This window comes from Babylonia areolata, chromosome 26 (assembly GCF_041734735.1).
Source record: "Babylonia areolata isolate BAREFJ2019XMU chromosome 26, ASM4173473v1, whole genome shotgun sequence".
Lineage (NCBI taxonomy): Eukaryota > Metazoa > Mollusca > Gastropoda > Neogastropoda > Buccinidae > Babylonia > Babylonia areolata.
In genome coordinates this window covers 32,780,027-32,792,099 of record NC_134901.1, presented here as the reverse complement: position 1 = coordinate 32,792,099, position 12,073 = coordinate 32,780,027, and the positions used below count along the sequence as shown (strand labels likewise).

Sequence of the window (12,073 nt, the reverse complement as noted above, 5' to 3'; positions counted from 1 at the left end):
TGCACGCTTTGCACGTCAGGTGGATGTGGCGCGGTGTGATGCTGGCTCAGCGAGTGGCGGGTGAGTGTGTGACTTACGGGGTGTTGCAGGCATTTGTGTTTGTTGAACAGCTGGTAAAAACAACAACAAAAACCCAAACAAACTTGGTATTTCATCTGCTCAATAAACAATTTAACTTGTGTATGTAGTAATAGAATAGAATATAATATAATAGAATATGTCTTTATTACCAAGTCTACCGGGGTCACAAGGAATATTGGGAGGGGATAGTCCATAACAAGGTTCGAACATAAATCGAAAATCATACGAGCATAATATATACATTACATGTGTTTTGTTTTTTCCGTGTATTTAGTGGTGGACTCAAAGTGTTAAGGAGTCTGAAAGATACATACATCTTTTAACATCATTTTTCGAACGAAGTATTTGCTGCTGCGTGCTTCAGTGAGCATGGAAGCGAACTGATTGTGTCGCTGGGAGATTGCAGTTTTGTCCCCTTGTATGCGGAGATGACTGTGTTGTGAGCAAAAGCGCAGTTTGATTGGGGGAAGGGAAGGGACGGGTGTTGTATTTAAAGACGTTTCTTAACTTTTTCTTCTAACATCATTGTGGAGCTTCAGTACAGTTTAGTCCTTTGAAATATTTTGCTGTCTTTTCCATATTGTGATGCTTGTTCGCTTAGTGTTTTTGGTTGTAGATATTGAATAGCCAGTATTGTGATGCTTGCTCACTTTGTGGTGTTGGATGTATACACTGAGTAACCAGTTTTGTGAAAACATGGCGCTAGAAGGTGCGGACCCACTCAGTGACTCAACTTTGACAAGAATTGAGTAGATAAGCTGATTTGCTTCACCTTTCTCTGGCAGCGAGTACTAGACATCAGTTTTCAGGCAGGGCTTGGAGAGGCGAGGACTTCAGATAGGTTGTCTGTGAGAAAGAAAAGATTTAAAGGAGAATGAATTGCAGTTGTGTATGTGTGATACACAGCAATGCATTAACAACAGAAAAAAAGAAGCAACAGCGAAGAAGAAGAAGAATCGTGTGATTGACTATCTCTCATTATTTTTGCCTATGGTACAGTTGGTAAGAACATGACAATAACAATTCATATATAACTGAAGTAATATCCAGAGGATCCAGTGATGTGCAGATGCTTTTTTTTCCCAAGCCACTTTCGTTTTGGAAGCAGTCTTTATGTCCTTGGAATCACGGGCCAGTGAGATCGGTTTTACAGCTGACCCCATACGCATGCGTCGTTGAGCGGATGTGACGTAAGGTAGTGCGACAGCAGCATAGGTCGGGGAAAGAACCACTGGTCCTGTGTCAGCGTGATGGCGGTTTTTGCTCACAGGTGCGCGCAATAGAGACACAGGCTGTCAAACTGCCAGGTGGCAATTGAATCTAGTGTCAGGTGACGGATACAGCCCTCGAACTGTGGGTAGGTTGAAATCCGGTGTTCCTGTAGGAAATGAGCACGTGCAGAAGTGTATCACTTTTGAAACAAGCAACACACACACACACACACACACACACACACACAAACTGACACACATCGTAGTGTCACCTGCAGGCGCAAACACACTGACACACACTCACACACACAATACATGTATTTCAGTATATCTGGTTACAAGATAGCCTTCTAACATCATCACCTCAGCAGACATTACATAATCTACATGACGACCACCTGATGGCGCCATCTGGGGAGACAACACCTGGACTTTATGATGACCACCTGACGGCGTCATCTGAGGAGACAACATCTGGACTTTATGATGACCACCTGACGGCGTCATCTGAGGAGACAACACCTGGACTTTATCATGACCACCTGACGGCGTCATCTGGGGAGACAACACCTGGACTTTATCATGACCACCTGACGGCGTCATCTGGGGAGACAACACCTGGACTTTATCATGACCACCTGACGGCGTCATCTGGGGAGACAACACCTGGACTTTATCATGACCACCTGACGGCGTCATCTGAGGAGACAACATCTGGACTTTATCATGACCACCTGACGGCGTCATCTGGGGAGACAACACCTGGACTTTATCATGACCACCTGACGGCGTCATCTGGGAGACAACACCTGGACTTTATGATGACCACCTGACGGCATCATCTGGGGAGACAACACCTGGACTTTATCATGACCACCTGACGGCATCATCTGGGGAGACAACACCTTGACTTTATGATGACCACCTGACGGCATCATCTGGGGAGACAACACCTGGACTTTATGATGACCACCTGACAGCGTCATCTGGGGAGACAACACCTGGACTTTATGACGACCACCTGACGGCATCATCTGGGGAGACAACACCTGGACTTTATGACGACCACCTGACAGCGTCATCTGAGAAGATAACACTTGATCATCTTGATAACTACCTGACATCACGTCAAATCAGTCATCACCTGGTCTACAAGACGAACACTTGATCACATTGTGTTCGATAATATAATGCCCTTCCTCCATCATTATCCTCTCTTAATTCGGATATAACATTACTTCAATAATCTTTGTTCTACGATTAATTTTAGCTGATATATGACTAAGAAGTTGCAAGTACCATGTGGGAATCTATCAGTCTTGCAATGGAACTCCCGCTCTTTGGCTACAAATATTGATAATCTGCGTGCATACCTTTTTGATAACTTTCATCATATTCACCTCCTTCAGTCCTTAAATGTTAATAAAAACAAATTACCGAATCTGAAAGGTTATGAACTGGTTATCCCCGGTTAATCATGTAAGTGAGGATTCTGACAAGATCAGCACAACTATTTATGTGCAGTGTGGTCTAAATTACGCACATGTCCATCTGTCTCCTATTTCAAAGTGTCAGCTACGTTTGTAAAATTGCCTGTCTCAGATAATCAAATCATATATTTTGTGTCAGTCTACTATCCCAAAGGTCCAAGTAGGTAAAATACAAATTGGTTGCGAGCATCAAATTGCTCAGAAGAAAGGTGGATCGTCGGAGGAGATTTTAATTCCCATGCGCTCTTTTGGAGTAGTGATTGTCAAATAGTATCTCATCTTGATTTTGTGAGAAATATTGTCGATTAATCGTTACATTTACTTAACGATGGGAGGATTAATCGTTACATTTACTTAACGATGGGAGGATTACGCGTATCCCAGATGTGGCTCATCATAGAGCATCGGCACTTGACCTAACCTTCATATCACCATTTCTAGCTTTATCAGTGCAGTAGGATACTGCCGAAGATCCACAAGGCAGTGATCACTTGCCAATCACACTGTCTTTTAATGATTACACCATATCTAAATATAGATGAGAAGATGATATCCCCAAATTTAATTATAAACAAACTGGGAAACTTATCAAAACTATCTTATGATCATTTCTGAAAGTGAAATAGTTTGTGAAGATATGAATGTTTTTATATTGACCTTCAAAAGTCAATTATTGAAGCTGCTGAAATAGCTATTCCTCCAAAAAGGTTCAAAGAGAAGTGACACTTTTTCTGGAAATGTTTGGTGGAATAATACATGTACGGAGGCTGTAAATACAAAGAATTAAGATACCTAACATGGTTAAGACTTAGAAAGGTACCTGATAAACATGTAAGAGAAGCCGCTCATAACGAAATGTGCTTCACAAAAATCAAGGCGAATAGAGTCATAGCCCAAGAAAAAAAGACAGTACTGGTCACAGTTCTGTTTGAATGCATTATCTGACCATAAGTACATGAAAAAAGTGTGGGCCAGAATGAAAGAAATGAAATCAGGCATTGTACTGCAAGACTACCCTATTAAAAACGAAGGATGAAGAGTTTCTGTCACCTCAAGAGAAGGCTGAGGAAATTGTATGTATTCTAAAACAGGTGATGTGGATAGTTTGTCAAATGAACAAAAGACATTAAGAAAGGAAGATGAAATTAATGACAAATATAGAGATCCCACTTCACAAAGTGATAATACAATCAACTCGGCAATAACTTTACAGGAGGTAAAGAATGCTATTCATTTGTTGAGCAACAAAAATGTGTCAGTCTGTAAGGATGGAGCATCTTACATCATGTTAAGCCATTTACCAGAAAACTGGATAATGAAATTAAATACACGGTTCCAAAAGTGATGGGAGATCTTGAAAACTTCCATTGTTACTCCTACATCAAAACAGGGTACACCTCGAACAGAAGCTTCAAGCTATAGACCAATTTCAGATACTTTCCACGCTGGGAAAGTCATGGAGAAATTTGTAAATATTAGAATGGTATATTACTGTGTCAAAAATAACTAAATTCCGTCAGCTCAAACTGGATTTCGGAAAGGAGGATCTACAACTGATCACTTGATTCGTCTCGCTACACAAATCAAAAACCAGTTTCCAAGCGAAAAGGTATCCTTGCGTCCTTCTTCGAACTTATGATCGTGTGATGTAAAAAGACTGTTATATAAGCTGACACAAACTGGTCTGTCTGTTCATGTTTATGACTTTGTTAAATCCTTTTTAAGTGGAAGATATATAGTGGCTAAAGTGGGAGTAACATTATCAACCTCTAGGCCTATAAACATGGGAAACCCACAGGGTTCCATTATTTTTCCAATGTTGTTCAACATTATGCTTTATGATTTTTTCATCTTCTCCCAAGCTGGCACAATATGCTGATGATATCGCTATAAAGATTTATACATCCTTAAGGAAAAGGACAAGCCTACATTACATCAATTATGTAAAGAAACTTTTATAGGGTGAACTTGATAGATTGAATAGCTATATGCACTTTAACGGGTTTGAGTTTTCTTCAGAAGAAAACGCACTTGATCCTCATTAATAACTAATAATCCCAGCAAACGACCACGACTTGTTTGGGAGGACGTGAAATATTTTTCAGGTTGGAAATAAAATTTCTTTCCTACTTACTTCAAAACTTAACTAGAAGAAATACATCGATTTTATAGTGACAAAGCAGTTAAAAGTTTAAATTTCTTAAATATTATATGTCACTCTCCTTGGGGACAAGACTAAAAAAATCTGTTACATTTAGCGACCTCTCTCATAAGATCAAGATTGACCTACGGTCAAGAAATCTTCTTTTCCGCTCCGGCGACTTTAGGCTTTAGGCGTACCTGTGCACATTTAGATCTGCGAAGCCCATATGCTTGCGGGTATTTTACCACTTGATGAGAAAATCAGGCTCTGTTAAATACATTAATACATTACTGTATATATATATATATATATATATATATATATATATATATATATATATATATATGTATGTATGTATGTATGTATGTATGTATATATATATATATATATTTCTATATATAAATACATTACTGTTAAATACATATGTACAGCAGTGGAGGAGTTTGAGGAATTACTATTAGGTCTGATACTGGTTTTCCAAAAAACGCACAAAATAATTTAAATGTACAAACCATTCACACATATGTGTCAGATATTTTACACTCCTCAGACATTGATTTACATGATATGGCTCTTCGTGTACTGGTGTCACCTGTCCCTCCATGGGAGTTAACAAAAGCAAACGTCAACATAAAATTATGTCCTTCTGATACAACAAAAGGAGAATGTCCACATATAATAGGACATTAAATGCTGTCAGGATTGAATTATGATAAAATGTTGATAATTGTTAAAAATTTTACATTGATGGCTCCGTTCTGGATGATAGCAGTGCTGGATCTGCTTTTGTGAGTCCTAGCCTAAAACAGAAAAATCATATCATTTAGGTAATGGAAATTCAATTTTTACAGCTGAGTTAGTGGCCATCCTTATGGCCTTAAATCATTTTGTTCAAATATCAGTGATGATAAGTAATATCCTTTTTTGTGTTTATTCTCAATCAGTTTTAAAAGATTCGCTCCTTTTTTAGAATAATCAGAGAGAAGATTTATGATTTCAAATTAGATATTTATTACACACCCTGATTATGAAAGGTGCAAATGTTGATTTTTATCGAATACCATCCCATACCAGATTCCCTAATGACGACCAAGCAGACAGAACAGCAAAACGGGGAGCAAAGAATTATACAGGCAGTATAAAAGTATATTGCCCATTGTCATACTAGGAAACAAACAATCTTCTAGAAAGATACTTTTATAGGTACTTTCATTCAACTCTGAAGTGGACTCTTTCAGACATCGGTCCGATTCGCAGACCATTTCCAAGTTTAATTTTCAGACTAATATCCAATCCATTGCGGACTAGACATTGCTCTAAAGTCAAGTGCATATGATTACTTGTCAGATTAACGACTTCTCTTTTACGAAGTCCATTACATAATTTTCTGTAATTGTATTTAGATATTTGTTTCAAATATCACCCCCACCCCCATATACCCGGTTTCACCCAACTCATCATTCACCCCCTCCCTCCCCTCTTCTAAACGATAATACTCAAAGGTATACATTAATACTCTAACAGGTGGCTATTTTTTAGGCAAGGGAAAGCTGGCCCCACAATGGTGTTTGAATGTCTGTAAATACCTTCAAGTACTTTGGAATTATTTTCTCAACATGTTTATTTATTTATTTATTTATTTTAAAAGAAGATTCTGTCTGTTCGCAAAGATGTCGCTGATCCAAACGTGCTTTACAATGTATTATACAAAATTTGTGTGTTCTTAATATTGATTCATTTGAATTGATCATCAAATCTTTTGACTTCCAGGCTCATCCAATAATGCAGTTCGGTTCAAAAGTATGGGGTCTGAACAAAACGCTGCTCCACTTTGAAGCTATTGATATTGTTAGCTATAACATATCTGAGTGTTGATATGCGAACTCCAAGCGATCTGGTGAGTATATGGTGAAACGAATTGCTATCCCGTATATGTTAGTCCCCAATGTTGCAGTTGTTAATGTTACTGGCTGAGAACATTAAAATAAACAGGCATATAAAGCTTATCAAGTGTTATATGATTTGGCTGTAAGGGTATCAAACGTGCTTGTTTGTATTTTGGAATATTTTCTGTGTTTGGATACGCGGGATTTTGCCTCTTATCTTTGTAAATTTACTTACTCCTGTATTTTCTTTTGTGCCAGTTATCATCATAACCACCCTTGTTCTTTCTGTTGTTTTGTTTGTTTATCTGGGTTTTTATTGTTTATCTGTCAGCTGCTTTCTTTCTTTTTATACTTTCTTGTTCACAAACTCTGTTTTGTTTTTCTTTAGTATCATTTGTACCAATTCATTAACCACTCTTCTTTTGACCCCACCCCCACCCCTCTGTCCCTCTCTCTCCCTCTACACATATTAAACACACACACCACACACACACACACACCACGCACACACACACCACGCACACGGTTTGTCATATATATATATATATATATATATATATATATATATATATATATATTGTACTCACCAGACCGCTGTATTGACTGTCAGAGGGGCGGATCCCCCCAAACACAAAGGAAGGGATATTTCCACAGCGCACGTCATATTTTCTGGTTTTGGCGTTGTCTACTACAGCGAAAACGACGCCGTTGGTAACCAGATTCACCTGAAGTCACACAGTTGCCGCACAGTCAGTCCACTGTTTTGATGCACTTATTACGCAACTGCTGCTTGTACTGTCGCTGCTGCTACTACTACTGCTACCACCGCTAATGTCACACTACTATATTGTAAAAAAAGAAGAAGAAAAAGAAGGGGTTTATTGTTCATACAGAGAATACCTGACTGCCATCATTATCAACACCAACGTCATCCTGATGATGATTCTAGTAATACTAGTAATAGCAACAGTAACAGAAATAGTACTAACACTGCTGCTACTACTACCACTACTACTACTTCTACTACTTGTTTCTGGTGGTAATGGTGGTATTGGTGTTTGAAATAAAAACGATAGTCAATATTCTCGCAGGCCCCGCTCCTTCCCTTCTTCATATGCCAAGGCCTTTCCTCTGCTTCTCCAAGTTCATTCGCTGTTGCATGGTGATTCTGGCCTTATACCCGTTTCGACCGCCCCACGAATTTCACATGAGGAGGGGAGGGGGGGGGGGAGGGGGTAGGGGAAGGAGTGATTTTGGCCTTATACCCGTTTCGACCATACCACGAATTTCACATGAGGAGGGGGCGGGGTGGGTGGGGGGGTAGGGGTGATTCTGGCCTTATACCCGTTTCGACTGCCCCACGAATTTCACATAAGGAGGGAAAGGGGGTGATTCTGGCCTTATACCCGTTTCGACCGCCCCACGAATTTCACATAAGGAGGAGAGGAGGGGGGAGGGGTAGGGGAAGGAGTGATTTTGGCCTTATACCCGTTTCGACCGTACCACGAATTTCACATGAGGAGGGGGCGGGGTGGGTGGGGGGGTAGGGGTGATTCTGGCCTTGTACCCGTTTCGACCGCCCCACGAATTTCACATAAGGAGGGGAGGGGGGAGGGGGTGTGTGATTCTGGCCTTATACCCGTTTCGACCGCCCCACGAATTTCATATAAAGAGGAGAGGAGGGGGGAGGGGTAGGGGAAGGAGTGATTTTGGCCTTATACCCGTTTCGACCGCACCACGAATTTCACATAAGGAGGAGAGGGGCGGGGGCGGGAGGGGGGAGGGTGATTGTGGCCTTATACCCCTTTAGACCGCCCCATGAATTTCACATGAGGGGGGTGTGACTCTGGCCCTATGTGCCCTCCCCAGTTCTTCTTTCACAAAGATCTTAGAAGAGGAGGGAAGAAAATATGGTCCCATACCCTATATACACTGTCCTCCCAATATTAAGTTCCTACATGGGGGAGGTTGATTCTGGACTTATGTCCGTATAGACCCCCCCCCCCACCCCCCAACTCCTATTTTTTTCTTTTACATCACGAGGATCAGAGAAGAGGAATGAAGTAACTCAGGTCTTATACTTTATATGTAAACTCTCCTCCCAATCTAAGTTCGCATAAGGTGGAGAGGGGAGTTGGCCATATGTCAAAATTCACCCCAACCCCCAGTTGTTGTTTTTTCCATTACTGGGATCAGAGAAGAGGAGTGAAGTTTTTTCGTTTTTTTGCGTTATAACCACATACATTATCCTCCCAATATTAAATTCATAAAAGGAAGGGCAGAGTGATTCTGAACTTGAGCCCGTTTAGACCCCCCCGCCCCCCAATTTCTTCTATTACTAGGATCATAAAAGAGGACTGAATTAATTTTGGCCTTCTGGCCATTATACACTCTCCGCGAAAATGTTATGTTCACATAAAGGGGGGTAATTCTGGCCCTGCGCCCGTTTAGACCCCCCCGCACCCCCCCCTCCTCCCCCCGTCAACCCATTTGACTACAATCAGAGAAGAATGAAGAAAATCTGGCCTTCTACCCCATATACACTTTTCTATCAATGTTCCTATAAGGTAGTGGGGGAATACAGTAATATCAGAACGAAGGCTGATAATACTTGACAAGACATTGTATTGTATTGTATTACTCTTTTGCAACAACATATATCTCTGTGTGAAAATCGGGCTGCTTTCCGAAGAGAGAGTGCGTCGCTACACTGAGAGCACCACAATTTTTTTCTGCCTGCAGTCTGTTTGTTTTCATATCTTAGTGGATTTTTTATACAGAATTTTGCCAGGGACAACCCTTTTGTCGCCGTGGGTTCTTTTACGTGCGCTAAGTGCATGCATGCTGCACACGCGACCTCGGTTTATCGTCTCATCCGAATGACTAGGGTCCAGACCACCACTCAAGGTCTAGTGGAGGGAGGGAAAATACTGGCGACTTTGCCGTGATTCGAACCAGTGCATTGAGATTCTCTCGCTTCCAAGACGGACGCGTTACCTTCATGCCCTCACTCCACAAATGTTGAAATTAGTAACACCTAAAGGTAATATATTGACGGAAACAGATGAGATCTTAGAGGCGACGAGACTTTATTAAGAAGACTTATAGAGAGAACAGGCAGTAAAATACAGACATTAGCATTTACGTTAAAAGTTTGCCCAGTCTGGATGAATTTGAATCAGAGCAGCTAGAAGGACTTATAACAAAACAGGAAGCCACAGAAGCTCCAAGAAGAATGTAAAACGATACGAGTCCAGGTACAGATGGATATGACTGCAAACTTCTGTAAATGTTTCTGGAAAGACACAGAGGACTTTGTAGTTAGATCACTGAATGAAGGTTTTAAAAAGGGAGAACTGTCAATTACGCAAAAAGAAGGAATGGTTACATGTTTACCAAAGGAAGATAAACCAAGAGAATGTTTACAGAACTGGAGCCTATTTCGTTGTTAAACGTCGTTTATAAGATATGATCTGAATGCATAGGTAATAGAATCAAGAAAGTTCTGCCAAAGTTGATACACACAAACACAGACACACAACACAAACACAGACACAGACACACACGGGGACAACTGAACACCGGGTTGTAACATAGGCTTACTTTGTGTACACAAGTGAGTCAAAAGGTTGTCCAACGAAACAATGTACCTGGAACATATTGAACCTATGACTGATCAAAACACCCCCTCGACACCCACATCTGAACACACACACACACACGCACGCACGCACGCACGCACAACACACACCTCCACATGATGCCAGTTTCCGTCATTGAGCGGGCCAGCCTCAGCAACGACGAAGTCGACCTGAGCACGCTCGCAAATGACGGACAGGAGGAGATATCCCTCGTTCAGCAGCACGACCACAAAGTCCTCCCCGCCCCACTGCCGTCCATACACCAGCACTCCATCTCTCACCCGGGTGCGGAAGTCAAAGGCGACGTATCTGTGGCAGTGACAAGTGAAGGGAACAGGAACTTTATTTCAGTGTCAGCTCTGTTATGGCACTCTGTGATCGGCGGGGCTGCAAACGAAACTGAATCAGGAATATGGGTAAGTCACACTGTTTGAAGCTTGAAAAAACATATTCTTACTGAATTCAGCAGTATTCACTTCACAAAAGAGTAAGTATGAAATAATGCGAGAACTGTGATTTATTTACCGAGGTCAGAACACACTCTAGATACACATCACAACAGCTGTGAAATATCTGTCTTTTTAGGTGTGTGTGTGTGTGTGTGTGTGTGTGTGAGAGAGAGAGAGAGAGAGGGGGAGAGAGAATCAAATCAAATCAAATCATGCTGCTTATATAGTAATTCGGGGCAAGAGGCCCCCCTTAAGCGAGAAGGCCGATTTGTCTTCTTGCTGAAGCCAAAACACTTCGAAACCAAGTGTAAACGACTGAGGCCCAACCACGCTACAACATATCCCAAGCAATCGAAAATTGAAACAAACGATTAGACGTAAGAGGTGATCAACTAAAAAAAAAAAGTTTTGGCCTTCTTGCCCCATACGCGGGGCAAAACGCTCTCACGTGAGGGGCAAAGCGCTTGGTGTGGGCGTTTTGCCCCTCGATCTATTAACAAACTTGATAATCAAAAAGGTATAAATCGCATTGCATTTAGAGTGCAACTGGCCTACTTTAGTAAACTGGCAATGCTAAAAGCTTTATTCATTGCTCTCTCTCTCTCTCTCTCTCTCTCACTTTACCACTGTCGCAGAAAGAACTGTCGGGGTTGATATCACCGAGTCCAATGACTTACAACTGCTCAAATGTTTTTGTAACACGAAAAGAATAATTTCTAACTTTCAGCTAGCATACATTAGTGTACATGATGTTTTCAAAGAATTATGCTCATTAAAACAGTCTACATCCCGAGGTTTAGATGGTATCGATAGTAAGATTTTGAAGATAGCAGCACCTATCATCTCTGAACACATCACGTATATCTATAACCTCTGTATAGAAAAACGCTCCTATCCACAGGCTTTTAAAAATGCTAAAGTGTTACCTGTCTTTAAATATGGTGATCCATCTGACCCTACTAACTATAGACCTATATCAATATTGTCCACATTATCCAAACCCCTCGAAAAACATATCAAACTTACCCTTCAGTCACATTTCAACAAATATGATTTATTTCACCCCAATCAAAGTGGCTTTAGAAAAAAATATTCCTGTCATACTGCACTGACTAATCTTGTTGAGGAATGGCATTTAAACATTAATGATAACTTATTTACTGGGTCTGTTT

The 12,073-nt window shown here is 40.9% G+C and overlaps 1 protein-coding gene across 1 annotated transcript in view; it reads right to left on the bottom strand.

Moving 5' to 3' along the window:
• Positions 1-208: 208 nt before the first annotated feature.
• The window catches only part of LOC143300378 (neurexin-1-like), a 30,642-nt gene continuing 18,777 nt past the window's right edge, over positions 209-12,073 (bottom strand). The window contains exons 4-6 of the mRNA XM_076613995.1: positions 10,563-10,761; positions 7,399-7,536; positions 209-1,459 (exon numbers count right to left, since the gene is read on the bottom strand). Coding sequence (XP_076470110.1) covers positions 1,346-1,459; positions 7,399-7,536; positions 10,563-10,761 — 451 coding nt within the window. The 3' untranslated portion in view covers positions 209-1,345. The remainder of the gene's footprint in view (positions 1,460-7,398; positions 7,537-10,562; positions 10,762-12,073) is intronic.